This window comes from Muntiacus reevesi, chromosome 2 (assembly GCF_963930625.1).
Source record: "Muntiacus reevesi chromosome 2, mMunRee1.1, whole genome shotgun sequence".
Taxonomy (NCBI): Eukaryota; Metazoa; Chordata; class Mammalia; order Artiodactyla; family Cervidae; genus Muntiacus; species Muntiacus reevesi.
This window is the reverse complement of record NC_089250.1, coordinates 136,567,275-136,587,100: the sequence shown is the minus strand read 5'-3', so window position 1 is coordinate 136,587,100 and position 19,826 is coordinate 136,567,275. Positions and strand designations below refer to the sequence as shown.

Here is a 19,826-nt window from a genome sequence, read left to right as displayed (position 1 = left end):
AAAGAACATTAACAGAAGAACAAAGGCATGGGTTCAGAATACAGGACTGGGTCAGAGTAGTCTGTTTTTTACTTATTCTAGCTTATGTTTCAGTCTTAGGCAGCAGCTTTGAGATGTAATCATCTTTTGTATGTATTCCCAGAAGACTTCCATTAATGAGTTCCTTGGGATCATACACCGAATTTAATTTCCTGCTTTACAAATGCCTCAGCAGATGTTCATATAATAGATCTCTGTATGATGGAGGATGTCTGTTACTTGGATCAGAATGGGGAAAAAAAAAGCTACTTGTATAGGGCATCTTTTAAAAGTACTGATAATACTTTGTCAGAATCATGGCCCTTTATGTGGCTTTGTCCAGCTATGGTATGTAGCTATTAGGTACTTTTCCCAACCTGAGTGTATTGAGGTAGGTAAAAGTGGTTATATGTCCAGAACTATCTGTTTCCATATATCTTTAATTATAGGCTCCAGATAGATAGAGTTTCCCTTTGGATTAGTATGTGTAAAATACTTAGCACAGGACTGTATTCACTATGTGCTTAAAATAATACCAGGTAATGGTAACAGCTTCTTTGATGGCTGCACCGTGAGGTGCCGTTGCTGAGATGTTTATAAACCCAGGAGTCTCTAGGCCCACTGAATAGGAGTCCCATTCAGACAGTCTCTGCTCTCGGCTTTATCTGAATTCTGGATGTTGTTTTTATAAGATGGGGTCTAAAGTTTCTTAAGAAGAATTACTATATGAAATCATGATTTAAATTGCAACCTGGTGTAGGAGAGTTAATTTATTAACTAAAGGAATCTTAGTTCAGCTTTGGTACTACTATTAAAGAACAGCCTCAAGAAAAATATAATAGGTTACTTATGTTAAAGTTACATGCCATTTTATTTGTCAAACCACTGCTTTTAAATTTTAAAAATTCTCTTAATATTTCATAAAAGTCCATAATTATATCTTAGTCAAAACTACTGTCATGTGTTTTTCATACTGTTATTTTTTTCACTAATTATAAAGTTCTTAAAAAGGAAAAATATTCAAATACAGTCTTTTAAAAATAGGTCACTTAGTTTGTCCTAAAAGTCTTAGTGAAATTGCACTTAAAACTAAATTTAATATTTATTGCCTGAGAACTCTCAGCTTCGTTTTCTTTTCTTGGAGAATTAGCCATGTACAACAGAGATTTTTATAGACATCCCAAATTGCAAATCTTAAATAGATAGATTAGATTGCTGTTGTCTTATAAATCTGCCCCACTGTTTTCCAAGTCTGCCCCGACTTTTTATTGTTGTATTGTGATTTATAATAGGAAATATATATTTGGTCTTTGTCCCTTATCCTAGACCATAGCTCCTGAAACTCTTGGAATTTCCTTAGTGTTGAGAGCCATAAAGTTGTATTTTGTTATTTTAATGAAGTGACTTTAGGAAAGTCCCTTGGTAATTTGAGGCTAGGGGTTGGTTGCCAGGGGAATCAGCCCTGTATTTAGAGGGTTGGAACTTTCAGTTCACAAGCTGGAGGTTGATTTCAGACACCAGTGCCCAGTGTTTACTCAATTCCGTTGAAGTTTGGAGAGCCTACAGATTGGTGAACACGTGGAGGTGTGGGGAGAGTGGCCTACCTAGAGGGCATGGAAGCTCTGTACCCTTCCCACATACCTTGCCTTACGCATCTCTTTCATCTAGCTGTTCCTGAATCATATCATTTTTATAATAAATCCAGTAATCTAGTAAGTAAAATGTTTCTCTGAGTCCTGTTAGCTGATCTAGAATATTAATCGCACCCAAGGAGGTGGTTGTGGGAGCCTCTGATCTATGATCTGTAGTGGTTGGTTAGAAGCCCAGGTTACAACCTGGACCTATGGTTGATGTTTGAAGTTGGGGACAGAGGGTAAGGGGTGAGAGGGAGGGATGAGTCTTGTAGGACCTGTGAGATCTCATGATATCAATTGAGTTGAATTTTAGGATACCCAACTGGTGAACTGCTTGGTGATATGGTAACAACACATGGGAATTGTCAAAATCAGAGGTTAATCTTTTTATATTTTCACTAATTAGGTAACATCTGGGGTAGAGTTCATTATTCTTTTCTTATATTACTTAGAACTTATGTTCCTTTCTTCTTTGTAGCAGTGATAGTTTTCTCTGATTCTGTAGCATTCACATTTCCTAAGTTTCAAACATTTTTTAAAACATTTTTCTGAGGCCACTCTTAAAATAACAACTTTCAAATTGTTAATTATGTTTCACACCCTTAGATTTGCACAGTTTTTCCTGTGCCCCTTGTTTGATGAGAGCTGCAAAGACAGAGAGGTGAATGCAGTTGATTCAGAACATGAGAAGAATGTGATGAACGATGCTTGGAGACTCTTTCAGCTGGAAAAAGCTACAGGGAATCCCAAACATCCCTTCAGTAAATTTGGAACAGGTTTGTCAGCAGCGGCTTTGATGCATTAGTTCTCCTTAACCTCATTTAAACCATGGCCTCTTTGCCCAGGATTGTATTTTACAGTTAGAATAGAAGATTGCAGAATTCCTTAGAGTTTAGAGCTGATAAGTGGTTGTTATATCATTGTTCCTCCCTGGTGTTTCTTTCTTTCTTTCTTTTTAAAATAATTGTTTATTTGCTTGCATCAGGTCTTAGTTGCATCATGCATGAGGATCTTTTGTTAGGGCGAACAGACTCTCTAGTTGTGGTGAGTGGACTCTGAAGCACAGAGACTTTGTTGCTCTGTGGCACGTGGGGTCTTAGTTCCCTGACCAGGGGTCGAACCTGTGTCCCCTGCATTGCAAGGCAGATTGTTAACCCCTGGGCCACTAGGGAAGTCCTGCCCTGGTATTTCTTAAACCTTACCCCTATATGTATGTTGTTTGGCAAGTAAACACCTGTATTTGACCTAAAAAAAGGGTTAAAGCTTAGGTATTTGAGCTTTATGGAGAAGGTGATAGGTTAATGAGAAGGAAGAGTAACAAAATATGAAACAAATTTATTGGATAACAAGATATAAAATTAAATTTAGGTTTTAGAAATAGTAAGAATGAAGTGGTAATAATTCTTTTAACAGATGAGTAACATTTTGGCTAGTAGTTAAAAAAAACGGATGTCAGTAAGAGTTAAGCTCTTGGCTTTGGATTTTTTTTTTGATTGAAGTATAGTCAATGTACAATATTTTATAATTTTCAGGTGTACAACAGAGGGATTCTGGCATTGGACTTTGAATGTAATATATGAAATGATATTCTTGAAATTGTAATAACAGTGGCCTAACCAGTTATTTAGTCCGCTAGAGGGTACCTCTGGCCATCCCATACAAATAGGGGTCTAGCTATTTCAGGAGCAGAGCAGTTAAAGAGTTGTGAGTAGATATTAACCAGCATTTCAAAGAGAGGAGATATTAGAGCTCTTTATTCTGAATAAATAGAATGTCCACTCCAGGGCTTATTGAATCCCCTACTCTCATTGCCTTTGCCTCTACTATCTACAGATAGATAAATGCATGGTGTCTGCTCCAGGCCTGACTGTAGAAGACACACAAGGTCCCTGCTCTCCCAAGTGCTACAACATCCTAGTAGAAAATTAGAGATGGGATGATAGGGAGTAGCATAAAATAAATTTGGAGATTCCTGATTTTGTAATTGTACCCTTTTTCTTTATTCAGTTTTTCATTAAAAAGTACATCTAAAATATTTAAATAATACAAAACTATGTTTTAAAAAAGCAAAAACAAAAAGTTGCCCTTTTCTTTATTGACTGTTGCCATTCCCACTTTACCAGATGTAATCATTGTGAAAGGTTGCTCTGATTTTTAAAACACTGCTTTGGGGATTATAAAATAGCATAAAAAAAATAGATTGTTTAGTGTACTTAAATTTACGCTTATAAGTTTATTTTGGGGACTTTTGAAAAAGACTATGAAGCCAACTTTCTTTCAGTTTGGATACCAGTCTAATATATCCAGCAGTAGCCAGAGAATTAGCATAGCAAAATAGGAGTCTTTAAAAACTCCAGTTAGAAGCAGCAATACTGTATTCTTTAGACTTGTAACACTTGGCACCTTGTATCATTGCTAAGGTGAATATTGTGGTCCTTAAAATGCCTATGTAATGATTAATTTTCTGAAAAGTGGCTTTTATAGAGGACATGAGCATACATGGTATATCAAGAGGGAATATGAATTTAAAAACCAAATTTCAAAATCACTACATCCAATGATTGTTGTCCTTTAAATAGTCCCTTTAGCAGGTTAGGTGCTTCCACCAACAATGCTGCTATTGTCAGAATGTGTTAGAACTCTTTTTTGGGAGTTGCCTCCTTTAAAATGGTCTCACTGGTGATAAATCACAGTCAGTATAATCAGGAAGCAGCCACAGATCTTCCAGAAATAAATCCAATGAATAAGGTGAGCAGTATTGCCTCTGGTCACAAACACAAAACAATCTTAAGATATCTTACAGGAAGGTTTCAGGAGTGATAAGTGAAGAAAAACATTGAATGGTCAATTATATAGAGGTGGAGTTTGAGAACATATTTGTTTTCATAACCTCTGACAAGGCTAGGTAGTTAGTCAACAAAGTATGAAGTAATATAAACAGCTGAGAGATGAGTTAGCCAGACTTAGTACTAAAGTACAGAAAATGTGATGTAAGTAATGCAAATACTAAGTTACCTGTTGATTTTAGAAATATAAACTAATGTTGAGCTTTTTTGGAGTAGAGGTTCTGTCCATTATTAAGGTTACAGACAAGTTTGAAAATGTGATAAAACCTGTAATAAATACCCTTACTTAAAGTTATTCTTGCAGAACAAACCTTGTCAGAAATTCATACTTAATTTACGTTTATTATTTTTTAGTAACTTCAGATGATTCTATGAATGTGGCCCATTTTGTCCACCTAAGGGAATGTGGTTTATTATTTTAATATTAATAATACTTTAAAGCTAGGTGTTATTAAATGAGCAAAGATCAAGCATTGTGTGCTTTTAAGAAAACCTTACAACAAAATGCTTGTCCTTAACAGTACTTTTTTTTTTCCCATTTATTTTTATTAGTTGGAGGCTAATTACTCTACAGTATTGTAGTGGTTTTTGCCATACATTGACATGAATCAGTCATGGATTTACATGTGTTCCCCATCCTGATGCCCCCTCCTTTAACAGTACTTTTTCATGTACTGAAAAGTGGTCAGTGGCTTTCAAACTTTTCTTTCTACAACCCACAGTACATTTTACTCATGGCACGTGTAAGCCACTGCAGCAAAAGTTTTACCAAACACTACCTATCTTATATTTTCAGGTGTAGTCTGGTACCCTCTGTTATATTCTGTTTTTTTTAAAAAAATGTAGATCTTTCAGTACATTAAATTTATTTCCTTACAATCGAGTGGGTTCCACAGTTTTAAGTAATTCAGAGTGATAGGCAGTCATTTCAGTAGACTCAAGAAAAGCATTTGTTAAAACACCTTCTTGAACAAAGTAACAAAAAGGCACTCATTCATGAACAAAGCAACAAAAACTCTTTGAGTTGATAAAAGCCTATGTCAAACATCACGATTAATTCTGAAGTTTCAAAGGGATTTCTGTTGAAAGACAAAAACAAAGAAGAATACCTTCTAATCACTTTTTTTGTTCAGCTCTGCTATAGGTACTAGTCATTACAGGAAATCAAGGGAAAAAACAAGTGATAAGTAAGAGGTTGAAAGGAAGAAAGAGAAAACTTCTTGTTTCCATATGATATGATTGCATAAAGAATTCAAGATCTTCAGATCAATCATCAAAAATAAGATAATTCATCACTGTTGCCAAAAGAAGAGAAGCACTAAAATTGCATTCTTGTATCGTGTGTGCGTGCTCAGTCGCTTCAGTCGTTTCTGACTCTTTTCTGACCCCACGGACTGTAGCCTGCCATGCTCCTTTGTCCATGGGTTTCTCCAGGCAAGAATACTGGAGTGGGTTACCATGGCCGCCTCCAGATTGAACCTGAGGGTCTTGAGTCTCCAGTATTAGCAGGCAGATTCTTTACCACTAGAGCCACCTGGGAAGCCCCTTTCTTCTATCAATAGTAATCAATTAGAAAAATACTACAGGAAATATTATTTCATTCATAATATAAAAATAGCTATAAGGTATTTAGAAATAACACTAACAGAGGAGCAAGAAATATATAATGGATATAAAAGAGTGTCTGAGCAAATGGGAAGATAAACCATGTTCATGGATTGGTAAACTCCGTATTACAAGATACATTTCACCCTGAATTTATCTAAATCTTGTGTAGTGCCATTTGAAAGCCTGAGGGTTTTTTTTTTTTTAATAATCTTATAATCCGACTATAAATTAATAAGAGAGAGTAAAAGGCCAAGAATAACTAAGATAGTTTTGAAGAACAACAGAGAAGACACTACTACTACCAGGTACCAAGACTAGTTGTTAAGAGTAGTGAAATTGATGCAAAGATACATGAAGATAACAGTAGAACAGATTATGAACCCTAAAAGCATTTCCACAAATGTTTGGAAACTTAGACATAAGACAGAGGCATATGACAAATGAGTAAGGAAAGGGTGGACCTTTCAATGACTGGTACAGGGGTAGCTACTTATTCATGTAGAGATGAATAAAATTAGATCTCATCTCACGCCATGCACAAAAATAAACTCTAGGTTGATTGGGCCTAATTATAGAAAAGAAACTTTATATAACTTTTAGAAGAAAATATTAAAAAAAAATATTAAGATAGGAAAAGTTCTCAAGCGTACATATCACAAACCATATTTTTAATGGTAAAGCATATATTTAAATATAAATTTGATTACATTAAAACTTAAAATTTCTGTTCAGTAGAGACACAAAAAAGACAAGCACATACACAGTGAAGATTTTTACAAAGCAGTATAGCAGATAAAACTTTTTAAGTAAGTAAGTAAAAGATAAAAACTTATATAAGTAAGTGAAAGGTAAAAGCAGTTCACTAGAGAAAGAGAAATAGACAAAGGCTAAATTATTTAGAGTCAGTTCCTTTGTTTGAAAGTCATTTTTGTAGTTACATGCTAGATCTGTCTCTATACACATGTCTTCATTAACTCCCTATGTGATCCGTCTAGCCTCAGACTTCAGCCAGGAATCCCACCTCCCACTAGCAGATTCCTAGGTGGTGTAAAGCTTGTACTCTGATGGTGGGCTACGCTGAGGTTGAATCATTGTTCTACCACTGACCAGCCAAGAGTGGGCCACTTTCTTAACTTCTGTAAACCTCAGTTTTCTCCCATGTCTGGTTAGTGTGAAGTGCTTAGCCAAAAGTCTGGTCCTGATGGTGCTCAGTAAATGAGAGATTCCATAATTACAGTATGATAGAGGATCAGTGGCATAGTGGTAAAGAATCCTCCTGCCAGTGTAGGAGACTCAGGTTCAGTCGCTGGGTCAGGAAGATCCCCTTGGAGGAGGAAATGGCAACCTATTCCAGTAATCTTGCCAAAAAGAATCCCATGGACAGAGAAGCATGGTGGCCTACAAGTCCATGGGGTCATAAAGAGTCAAACATGGCTGAGCGACAGAGCACACACACATACAGCTGTGAAAAAGAGCAAAATTCTGAAAAAGTCTTTGCCATGAAGTTGTGAGGGGCAGCCACAACTTGATGCAGTGGGTTTGATGCAGTGATTGTGGGACAGTGTTATTAGAGAAATGTTTTCCTGTTCTCTTTTTAAAGCTGAACCAATGGTTGGTGATGACATTCCCTTTGCCCCTTCATTTGTCACTCACATATACCTTTAGTTACAGTTCCATAGTTCCTGATAAATTTTATGCCTTTTCTCTGCCCTGTTGCCTTAAAAAAAAATTTTTTTTTCTCTGCCACTCCATGGGATAAAAGCAGAAGCAGTTGAATTTTTAAAAGTTGTTTGGAACAGGAAAGGAAAAATTTAGTTCTGATTATTGTTTAGTGATCTGTTTCTCTAAACCTAACCCAGGGAGGTGGGAGAGGGGTTCAGGATGGGGAACATGTGTAAATCCATGGCTGATTCATGTCAATGTATGGCAAAAACCACTACAATATTGTAAAGTGATTAGCCTCCAACTAATAAAAATAATTGGGAAAAATAAAATAAAATAAACCTAACCCAACAGACACTGTGGGAGCAACTGGGTTTAGTCAGTCAGAGAAGGAAATAAAAGAAAAAAATCAGGATGTGGGTGAGGGAAACAAAACAGGCACTCCTTGATGGAATGAAAGACAAAATGGGAGGGCACCTGGGTGGCGCTTTATTTACATACAAGTGACGTTTTTCTTTCTTAATTGTTACGTGACCACTATGTTTTGTAGCACATCCCACAAAGGAATCTGAGTACAGTATTATACATATGCTCAGATTCTCTCTTTCTCTGTTGACAAGTAATTTTTTAAAGGTCTTCTACATGTAAAGTGCATTAGAAAATGCAAAGAAATGTAAATTAGTGTCTTTGCACTAAAGATACTTCTAGTTTAGTTGGAGAGGCAAGTCAAACTCAGAATTTCACTGGAGTATAATCTCAGACTTGATTTTCTCTTCTTTTTTCCTCCTTGCCAATTTTTACTGAGTGCTGCAGTAAGCACTTTGCCTGGATTATTCTCACAATATCCCCAGTAGGTACATGCCCTTATTATTTCTGTCTTATAGGTGAGTGAACTAAGACTTTAGAGAAGTAATTAAATTGTTTAGGGTCACTCAGCTTTTGATTGCTAGAGCCAGGTCTGATGCCCTTAACCACTGTACTATTCCTCCTGCTTTATGATTGCCTAGAAATAAATTCTCCAGGATCTCAGAGGCGTTGCAAGTTGAATTTTCCTGAAGGGTGGGTCTTAAGCAGAGGAAGAGTCACTCTTAGAAGAAAAGGAAAAGGAACTATTATTTATTGTGTGAGCATTAAGTGCCACCCACTGGGCAGGCGTTTTACCTAATATGATTTCACTTAACCTTCACCACAGTACTGAAATTTTCATCATCCCGTTTGACAGATGCCGAAATTAATACTGACAGAATAAGCAGACCAAAGTTTCATAGCCTTGTGGGGGACACAGGGAGGAAGGAAAAGAGGGAGGCTGGTAGTAGAAGTGTCTGTAGGTTATGGGATTCAGTATCAAGTCAACCTGAACTTCAAGTCTGCGTTTCTTGTGATAATGTTAGTGAAAGTGAAAGTCACTCAGTCATGTCCGATTCTTTGTGACCCCATGGACTATACAGTCCATGAAATTCTCCAGGCCAGAATATTGGAGTGGGTAGCCTTTCCCTTCTCCAGTGGATCTTACCAACCCAGGAATCGAGATAATGTTAGGTTGACCCCCGAAACCATGATGAAAGGCAAAGACCAACGAGTGAGCCCGGTGTCGTTTGGAGAACCTGAGTTAGAGAAGTTTGGCCATAATAAAGGATGCTTTTGTAGGAAGGAGTAGGGAAATGGATTAGAACCAAAAAAAGATTATGAAATATCAACCAGAAGGTAGTTGAACACCCCGTGTTACACTGGGATGATTATAATGACACAAAATTTAGACCCCAGTAAAAGTTATTTACTTTTTTCTCCCTTTCATCTCTCCATTCCTTTCTAAGTGAGCAATTTGGAACATAAAAAATAGACAAAATATTGTTAAGAACCCTGCATATACATCACTTTGCCCCTGGCCACTCCTGTCTGACCCACACTCCCAGTCACTGTCTTACATTGTTTTGAAGAGATCCCAGACATCATATCATTTTACTTGCATATATGTCAATATAAGTCTGTAAAGATAATGACTCATTTTAAAAAACATGGTAAAAGTACCATTATCGTTAATATCACCAACTATGCAGGTAGTGTTCAAATTTCTAGTGGTCTCATGAAAGTTTTAATTTTTAAAATTTATTTGAATTAGGATCCACTTAAGTTTCAAATAGTCTATCGGTTTCAAATAGTCATCTCTCCTCCACTGCTTCCCTTTGACTCCTGGAATTTATTTATTGAAAATCAGGATGTTAGTTGTGTAGAACTTTTCACAGACTAGCTTTTGCTGATTGCATTCCCAGCAGCATAGTTTAATATATTCCTCTTTCTTTTATATTTCCACAAGTTGGCAGTTGGATATAGAAGCCTGATTAGATTCATGTTTATCTGTTTTTTGAAGAAGGCTTCATAGATGGTGATGTGTTCTTTCATCGGGGGGCATATAATGTCTAGTTTGCTCTCTGTTTATGTTGATACAACCGTCCTCAAATGCATCACCCCTGTAATTTTAATTGTTACTTTTCTCATATTGATTTGCTTGAGTACCACTATAAAAAGAAAATCTCCTTTTCTGCTGTTTGGCTCCCCAGTGGTGCAGTTATAGAAAAAGCAAGATAAATGTTTGATAAAAAATAGGATTTATAGTTCTTGTGAAGAACTGGAGAAGGAAATGGCAACCCACTCCATTATTCTTGCCTGGGAAATCCCATGGACAGAGGAACCTGGTGGGTTATAGTCCATAGAGTTGCAGTCAGACATGACCGAGTGACTGAGTACACATAGTTCTTGTGATGAAAATATAGAATAGAACTTACTGATCTTACAGTGTACAAACCTCTCTTCAATATCCGTTACCACTTTTCATATACTTCATAGCAACCCAAGTTCCTGTTAAGTAATTATTGTCTGATAGATGGTATGCTGAGTCTTAGACAGATTATTCATTTAATCCTCATAGCAATCCTATGAGGTTGGTTCTCATGATTCTTATTTATGAATAAAAAAAGTGAAGCTTAGAGAGGTTAAGAAACTTGCCTATGCCTCACAGCTAGAGTCAGGGTTTGACCCTTTTTCTTAACAACTGGGCATGTTTCCATGTTGAGATATTTGTAGACTTTTCCAAGGCTGCTTAATTAGAAGAGGATGGAGTCAGGATGAGAAACCCTGAATCTCCCAACCGCCAAGCCAGTGCTCTCTCCTAGCAGGCCCAGAGTGGAAGGTCCCAGTGAGTCAGCAACCCTGACAGCCTCAGTCTTCTGCTGGAGCTTACTCTTATGGTGACAGAGCCAGAAAGGTAGGATTCAAGATTTATATAGCAGCATTTTAAATTTGATAGAAGTGCCCCTGCTGAGTTAGTGCTAAATGAGGACAATATATGTGTAGAGACTGAACTGGTATTTGTTATCCCAGCCATATTCACATTGCTGTCCACATATAGATTCTCAGGCAGAGGAAGGTCATCTGGACCATTTACCAAGCTTTCTTCCCTACTTTTTTTTTTCCTTCCCTACTTTAATGACATGGATCCTATGCTATATTCAGAAGCCAGGAGTCCCTCCTCCAATTCAAATCATAACAGAAGTAGCTTCTACTGGTTGTCTATTTTCTGCTATACAACAAGTATGATATTCAGTTCTTTAATGTTTTCATAGATTTATTATTTACCATAAAAGAGATCAGTACAAAAGCTTTGCCCAGGTCATTCTTTACACACTATTGAAGAAATGGAATGTTTCAAGTATGGTTTGAGCGTCTGTTGCACAATTCCCCAATTGCATTTTCCTCCCTGTTCCCAAGAGATAACATTGCTAAGTCATGCATTTATTTCTAAGCAACGTGTTGCATAGTTTTTTAGTTTTATAAAAACGGTATTTTGTAAGTAATCTCTACAACTTGTATTTTTTCATTCCATGTATATTTGTAGGAGTTATCCATATTGGTGAGTGTGTTTCTGATAAATTTTTTTTGCTGCTTTCTGAACAATTTATTGAATACATTATTATTCTTTGTCCTTTTTCCTGTTGATTCAGTAGTGCTGCTATGAGCATTCTTACCCATGTTTTCTTGTACACAGAGTTCTCTAGGGTTTTAGGAGTGAAACTCTGGGAGTGGAATTACGGGTTTTAGGAGTGAAACTCTGGGAGTGGAATTACTGTGTATTAGGATGTGTACATCTTTAGATTGCACAGATATTGCCAAATTGTTTCTTATAGTAGTTGATCCAGTTTGCACTCCCTCATGCAGCATCTGAGTTCTCATTTCACCACTATGCTTGGTATCATCAGACTTTTATTCTATTAATTGGTTGTTAAATATTAGTCTTGCACTTTTTTACACCTTTTTTTTTTTTTAATTTGGTGTAAGTCTACCAATGTCAGGACAGCAGATTGAGCCTAAGGAAGTCTTGTTCAAAGTCATGTAACCAGAAGATGATTGACCCTGGATTAGCTGATAGCTCTGCTCACACCAAAGCCAGTGCTTGTTCCTCTGCATCTCCCTACCTGGGGATGATGCCTCTGATAGTAACAGAGTCTGCTCACTAATTTAAGTATTCTCAGTGTTATGTCCTGCTTTTCTGTTCATTTCCTCAGCTATTTCTTGAGAACTTCCACTAGCTAGCCTTCTTGTTTTTAAAAAACTTTTAAAAAAGATTTTAATAAAAGGGTTAAAAAACTTAATAACTAGCCTGACTCTTTGGCCCATTTACTCCTAGTATTCATGTTTTTCTGTCAATATATTAAGAGCTGACTGTCTGACCCCAAGAGAGTCATAGTGGAGACCATTTCCTCTTTCTAATTCAGGAGCGTCTTAGGATACAGGACTGGCATTCTGGGCTGTGTTCCCAAATGGACCAGAGTTCCCTTCCATCATTACATTTTAGAAAGCCTGAAAACATCTAGGTAGAAATAAATGAATATGTAGATTTCACAGAATGGAATCTTTGTGGCTAAAAGCCACTTTTCAGAGCAAATGTGATTGAGTCTCTATTTAGCAGTTTGGCCAAAGATACAGAATCACTAGATTTTTGTGCCTTAGGTGAGGCAGGTTGCTGTTTACAAAAAAGCTCCTTTGGCTCATTTTTCTTTTAATTTGTTGTTGAACTATTAATAAATATACTGAAAAGTGTGTGTGGCTGTGATAAATTATTGTGATTATTTTACTTTTGCTGCTATTTGAAAAATCTGTTGAATGAATATACTACTCTTATTTATATACAGCTTATTGAATTTTCAAAAACCTCAGCAGACCGTAGACCCAGCACCAGTCAAGAAACAGATTACCAGCACCTTTTTGTACCCATTGGTAGTCATTATCCACCTACCCATTATCCACCTATCCATCACATCTATTCTGACTTTTCATGACTAAGATTAGTTCTGCCTGTTTTTATGTTTTATATAAATGAAATAATACAGTGTTTCTGTGTCTTGTGTCTGGCTTCTTGCATTCAACCTGAAAGTTGTGAAATTCCTCCACACTGTTGCATATGAACAATGGATTATTCATTCTTTTTACAGTATAGTATTCTGTGTGGTCCTCTGGCTCTTTTTACTATGGCATTGTCAATATTTTTCCAGTGATATATATCTTAGTGTATTCAGGGTATATTCATGCTTTATCTTTGTGTTGATTTTTGTTTTTTTTTAATCTCCATTTTTATTTTTAAAATATTTATTTATTTGGCTGTGCCAGGTTTCAGTTGTGGCACGCAGGATCTTAGATCTTCACTGTGGCATGTGGGATCTAGTTCCCTGACCCAGGATCGAACTTAGGCCCCCTGCATTTTGAGCATAGTCTTAGCCACTGGACCAACAGGGAAGTCCCTATCTCTGTGTTCTTAAATGAACCTAAAGATAAAGGGTAAGGATTAGAATGGTAAGATATTCAGGTATATTAAAATAAAAGCAGAATGAGCTAGAATTAGTCAACCTGAAGGAATTTTAAGTTCTAGACAAAGACCATATCGTTTGTCTCTATATATTTTGATTTGAGGTTTTAAGAACCAATATATTGACCAGATTGTGAATAGGCACATCAAATCATACTTGATACTGAAAATGTGATTTCTGTCTAACGCTATCACACTTATAGTCTTGAAATAAAATGTGATTTCTCCAAGCTTGGGTGTCCCAGTGTGTTGATTTTAATGCGCATATTCTAAGAATCTGTGCTTTGCAGTGTGAATGAGTAATGAAGCTCTAGGGCCTAGTCCCTCTGGAACTGAGGCTTCTGGAACCTTCATTTAGTGAAAAAGGGAGGTATATACTCAAGTTTCACCTTAATATGAGAGAACTTTTAACCATTACCCAGAAACGGAGTTTTTTGTTGTTGTCCTTTTCTTTCTTTCTTTCTCTGAGGAGTTAGGACTCTGGATACTTTTTAGATCATCTGATTCCTCAGGTAGAATGAGGGGATGTTTTAGGACCTCAGGCAGAGCAGATCTGGCGTGAAACTGGATCTTTCTTGAAACTGAGAGGACTGGTGAAGAACCTGGAAACTTGATTAGCAGGCTGCTGCCAGTGAATATGAGTACATTTGATTGCTTTCTAACTAGAAAAAGGTTACTGAGTACTTGCTGAACTGTTTCTTGCACACTCCACTAGATCTGTTGTTTGAAGCATTCAGAGCATGAATCTTGGCTAAGAGTACAATGCAGCTCTTCAAGGATAAAGACTGGATCTGAGAACGCCATCTGGTGGCTCTCTCTGGAAAGAGAGATAATCTAAATGCTAGTTCATCCGCCACTATAATAACCCAAGCCAGGGGAAAACACGTCGAGAATATGTTCTACCAGGAGCCCATTTAGTTGTATAAGTGAGAACAATAAAAGTTACTATACTAGATTTTAAGATATTTCTAGTCAAGATGCCATTTTTAGAGAGATACCAAAATTACTGAAATTCCATCTCCCAGCCTTTAAATGGCAAGATCTTTATTAGAAATGTAGTACTTAGACAGTTGGACTATTTGCTCTTGACATGCACATTTTATCCTAATTGAATTAGTTATTAAATTTCATAATAGGTCTCATAGTGGTACTCTGTATACATCGCTTGAGACTTACAAGAATAGCATTGCATCCTATTTTTACCAGTCTAGATCAAATTCATGAGAATTCACATCACAAATTTAATGCTTCAGCCAAGAATAGTACATTTCTTTCCACAAGTAACTTGGCAAGTTCCGAAAAGATCCCTCAGTGACTATGTTCATTTATTTTGGAGCCACCTAGGGAATTGGAAATTAAAGTAAGTGTGAATGGAGGCCATGTGGACCTCATTTTTGTCTTGTAAGTGCTCATAATACCTACCACCTCACAGGAATTTTAAGAACTATAATTTTTATAAAGCACTTCAAGTTCCAGAGGGAAATCTCTATAGATAAAATTTTACTAGTTTGTTCTATACTGTCCCGTTTATCCAGGTTATGGTCAAACATACTTGACTAATCATTATGAATGTGTTTGTTTGGACTCTGTTCTTTAAGTTTACCTTAAAGCAATGTTAGTAATAATTGTGAAACTTTGAAATTCACATATTTTGCTTTTTCTTAGAAATGTTTTTCATTCCTTTCAGGTAACAAATATACTCTAGAGACTAGACCAAACCAAGAAGGCATTGATGTAAGACAAGAGCTACTGAAATTCCATTCTACTTATTATTCATCGAACTTAATGGCTATTTGTGTTTTAGGTCGAGGTAAGAAATATTAAAATTTTTTCATTGAATTGGATTATCTGATTTTCCATTCCATTTTGACTTTTTCAAGTATTGGAAGAAAGATATAAGATATTTCCCATTATCTGTTCAGAGGCTTTGCAGATGATCTTCTTGGAGAAAATGTGGAGGGGAATTTGTTTTTAAATCACTTTGTTCTAAAAAGAAGCTTGTTGTTCAGTTGCTCAGTTGTGTCTGACTCTTTGTGACCCCATGGATTGCAGCATGCCAGGCTTCCCTGTCCTTCATCTCCTGGAGCTTGCTCAAACTCAGTCCATTGAGTCGGTGATGCCATCCAACCATCTTGTCCTCTGCCATCCCCATCTTCTCCTGCCTTCAATCTTTCCCAGCAACAGGGTCTTTTCTAATGAATTGGCTCTTCTCATCAGGTGGTCAGAGTATTGGAGCTTTGGCTTAGGTGATTTTAAATGGAGACCTGAAGAAAATACAAATTAATATCGATCGTTGGAAGTTGGAGCTTCCCTGGTGGCTCAGACGGCAAAGCGTCTGCCTGCATTGCAGGAGACCCGGGTTTGATCCCTGGGTTGGGAAGATCCCCTGGAGAAGGAAATGGCAACCCACTCCGGTACTCTTGCCTGGAAAATCCCATGAACAGAGGAACCTGGTAGACTACAGTCCATGGGGTTGCAAAGAGTCGGACACAACTGAGCGACTTCACTTTCACTTTTGGTGCTCTACGCATATAAAAGCAAGAAAAGGAAGTGTAAAAGATAAGATTGAGAGATTTGACCTTATAAAATTCAGAAAACTAAAAAATGAAAAGGCAGATGATTATAAACTAGGAAAGCTATGAGAAAGCAACTAAGGTTTGATTCTAAAAGTGCAAATTAATGATGATATGTTGTTTCCCCTGTTAAATTACCATAATCTTGGTTTGGATTTTGTTTTAACTAATACCCATTATAAAGAGAGGTATTCTTTTGTGTTTGTTGTGGATACAATTTATGCAATTCCTCCACACTTTACAGAGGAGAATTTAAGATGCATCACCCTTAAAAAATATATTTTTACTTTTAGAAGTGCAGTCTAAGGAAATCATCAGAGTTGTTCAAACAGGTGATGTCCAAGGATGTTTCAGTATAGTATTTATTAGTAAAAAGTTAGATGCAAGCTAAATGTTCATTAACAGGACATTGATTAATAGTGATGTTATAGCTATAGCACAGAACATCTTACAGAAAATAACATCCCTTCTCTCACTTTCTCACCTCCCAGCTGTTTTATTGTTCTTTAAAACATTTATCAAACATTTATCTTTAAAAATTATCACATATTTAATATTTAAAGAAATATTAAACATTCTTTATTGTCTGCTGTACCAGAATGTAAGTCACTTGAGAATAGAAACTATTTTGTTCACTGATTTGTCTGGGTTAGTGCTTGGTATATCATAGGTACTCAGTAAATAAATATTAAATGAATAAATAGTTTTATGACAGTGTATTAATAGCATGGGATAATATTCTTAATGTATTAAACAGAAAACAAAAGCACTCTATAAAAACTCTATGTGCTATATGATCCCTTTTGGGGATTTCTTAAAAGCTCTAATAGACGTAAGTGGGAGACATAAGACAGCATAGAAAAACATACCAGAAATGTAATAACGGTCTGTAGTAGTTAGAACTCACGCTCTAGAGTCTGAGAGCTTGGGTTTGAATTCCTAATACACCACCTACCCAGTGTGTGGCTGTGAGCTAACAAAGTTACTTCTGTTCCCTGCTCTTCATTTTTGCATTGTTAAAATGGAGGTGGTACCACATATTTGTTGTGAGGTTTATGATATAATGCAGAAAAAGTGCATAGTACCTGGTGAACAGCAAATACTCCATAAATGGTAGCTGTTTGCAGCATTCCATAATCATGAGATTGTAGGAGACTTTTGTTTTCTTCTTTCTTTCTTCTTTTGTTTTTCTAAGTTTTCTAAATTGGCAACTGTTACTTTTGTAGGTAGAAAATAAACTCCTATGTTTACTTTAACTTGATAAAAGAATGAGGATATAAAATGGGTCCAAGGAGAAGGCTAAAAAAAAAAAAAAAGTATGTGTTATATTCTATGTTCTTTCTGAAGTTAGGTAAGTCTGTGGAGTGTAAAAACAAAAACATCACTTGGTATTTAGAGCTTAGTCCTGGGAGTAGGTTTCTCAGCGTATTTTTGTTCATGTCCTCCTGAGATAAAACACGTGATTTCAGTAAGCACTTACTGGGCAAGTAATAATGACAACAGATGACTCAGACATGAACCCTGCCCTCAGTGTTCTTGGTTTAGTGGAAGTGACAGAATGAGCATCTGAAAGAAACAAGGAGTTTCTTTGTTCCAGTTTGGTCTCCGGTGTGACTGACCTTCTGTGCTCAGCTGAGCAGATTTGATGACAGGTCTGGGAGAGGTGTCCTTACAGTACAGTGGTGTGTGAAGAAACAGGATCTCTTAGAGGATTAATGGATAATCTGCTCCTTCTTCTAGGAGGAGGGAAGAGGAAGAGTAACCATGTGGCAGAATCTCTGTCACAAAGGGACAAAAAAGTTTTTCTCTGTTTTCCCGTGAGGTCCTCTCTCTCGTTGTGGCAGCACCAATTACGTGGACACTTGACAAATAGGTAGCCGTCAAGTGGAGACCCTAGGATGGCCAAGTCCTGGGAATGTAAAGATGAATGGGACTACTCTCTGGTAGCTCACAGCCTAATGGTGAGGACAGATATTGCTTTATGGTACAGTTGCCTTACCTTTAAAAAGCTACACGGTGAATTTGTGCTTTGAAAAGGAAAGGCATATCCTAGTAGAACCTTGCTGTGAACGGCCCCACTGTCGTCAACATTTCAGGTTGACAAATCATTGTTGGCCACCCCCTTTGTTTCCAGTTACATGTCTAATCTGTCTGTTTCTTTATGTCTTTGTGTCAGATGTCTCTGACATCTTTCACTCAAAATACACCCTCTTCACTCCTGAGTTCACTTGTCATGTAACGGGCAGCCACGTGCTAGGCCTTTTATTTGGCTCTGGACATGTTAAGGTTTTTCATACAAGCCCAAAAAATTGAAGTAAAAATGCACATGTTTTATAAATAAAGTGCACATACCCACATTCATAGACCTAAAAGAGAACTTCAACCGTATATATATAGACAATTGTCAAATAGTGATTAAGTGTTTTTTACAGAGTTCATGGAGAAGTTCAAAATGGGTCATAGAATATCAAGGGAAATTTCTTATTTGATTCAAACGCTTCCTGACAGTAATAAGTGATGAATGTTTATACCATTTATAAATAACCTATTTTTGAGGAGACAGAATCAAGGTGAGTGGTTATCTTGTTTATAAAAAGATAACCTTTTCCACTCTTTTTCTTTTTAGAATAATAGTAATACGTGTACATAGAAAAAAATTTGTCCCAAACAGAAATATATAAAAATGGAAATCAGTTCTTCTTCCTCGTCCCACCTTATGAACACTGTGTCCTCTTCAAAGATAGTCACCTTAAATCATTTTTTGTTATACTTCCAAAAGTAGAATTTCATTGATAGATTTAGATTTATGTATATCTGTTAAAAAATTAAATGAGATTATACTACATGGGACTGAAATCTGCAGTTTTCACTTAACAGAAATTTGAGATATTTTCATGTCAGCCCATATAGATCTCCCTCTCATTGATGACTATCTAAAATTCCAATGTAGAGATGTCTTATAACATGTACACATTGATAGATGTTTCAGTCACTTCCAGTTTTTATTGTTTTTATAAAAACAATACTGCAGTGAACATCTCATCTATATAACTTTATAAACTTTGCAACTACATTTCTCTATAAAATATATAGATGGATGATAATATAGAAGAATTTCACACACATGGCTATATAATCTTAGAACAACTACAAATCTTTGCTTGAATTTGACAGAGTGTGATACAGAATCATATGATGTTAGACCTTGGAAGAGACTTGTGATCACCCTACCCAGCTTTCATGTTTCATAGAACCTGGGGTGCTTAACCAGTTTGTCTAAATACTCTGACATAATTTGTTGGTGTTAGAGTTGGGGTTAGAATCAAAGTCCTCTGATCCCCTGACCCAGGATTCTTCTCACCATTTTATACTATTCTCCCTCAAAATCAGTTACTTACAGATACTAACATTTGACTTTTAATAATAGGTTTAGACTGTTAAAAAGTTAATGTTATTGTCTGTCAGCCAGTGGTTTAGTATGTTTCTGTTGGAAATTGTAGATAAAATAGTCAGTTTCCAAATGCCACTAATTATTTGTTTCTAATGTTTATTTTTAAATTATTTCAAGATAATGTTTGTAAAATAGTGTTTTAGACTATAAAGAGGCAGACATTTGTGAGGTATAATT

General features: G+C 36.4%; 1 protein-coding gene across 5 annotated transcripts in view; it reads left to right on the top strand.

Moving 5' to 3' along the window:
- IDE (insulin degrading enzyme) overlaps positions 1-19,826 on the top strand; it is a 92,537-nt gene that overhangs the window by 33,352 nt on the left and 39,359 nt on the right. For all 5 annotated transcript variants that reach the window (XM_065922919.1, XM_065922918.1, XM_065922917.1 and 2 more), the window contains 2 exons: positions 2,259-2,428; positions 15,313-15,435. In XM_065922919.1, the coding sequence (XP_065778991.1) occupies positions 2,259-2,428; positions 15,313-15,435 (293 nt within the window). The remainder of the gene's footprint in view (positions 1-2,258; positions 2,429-15,312; positions 15,436-19,826) is intronic.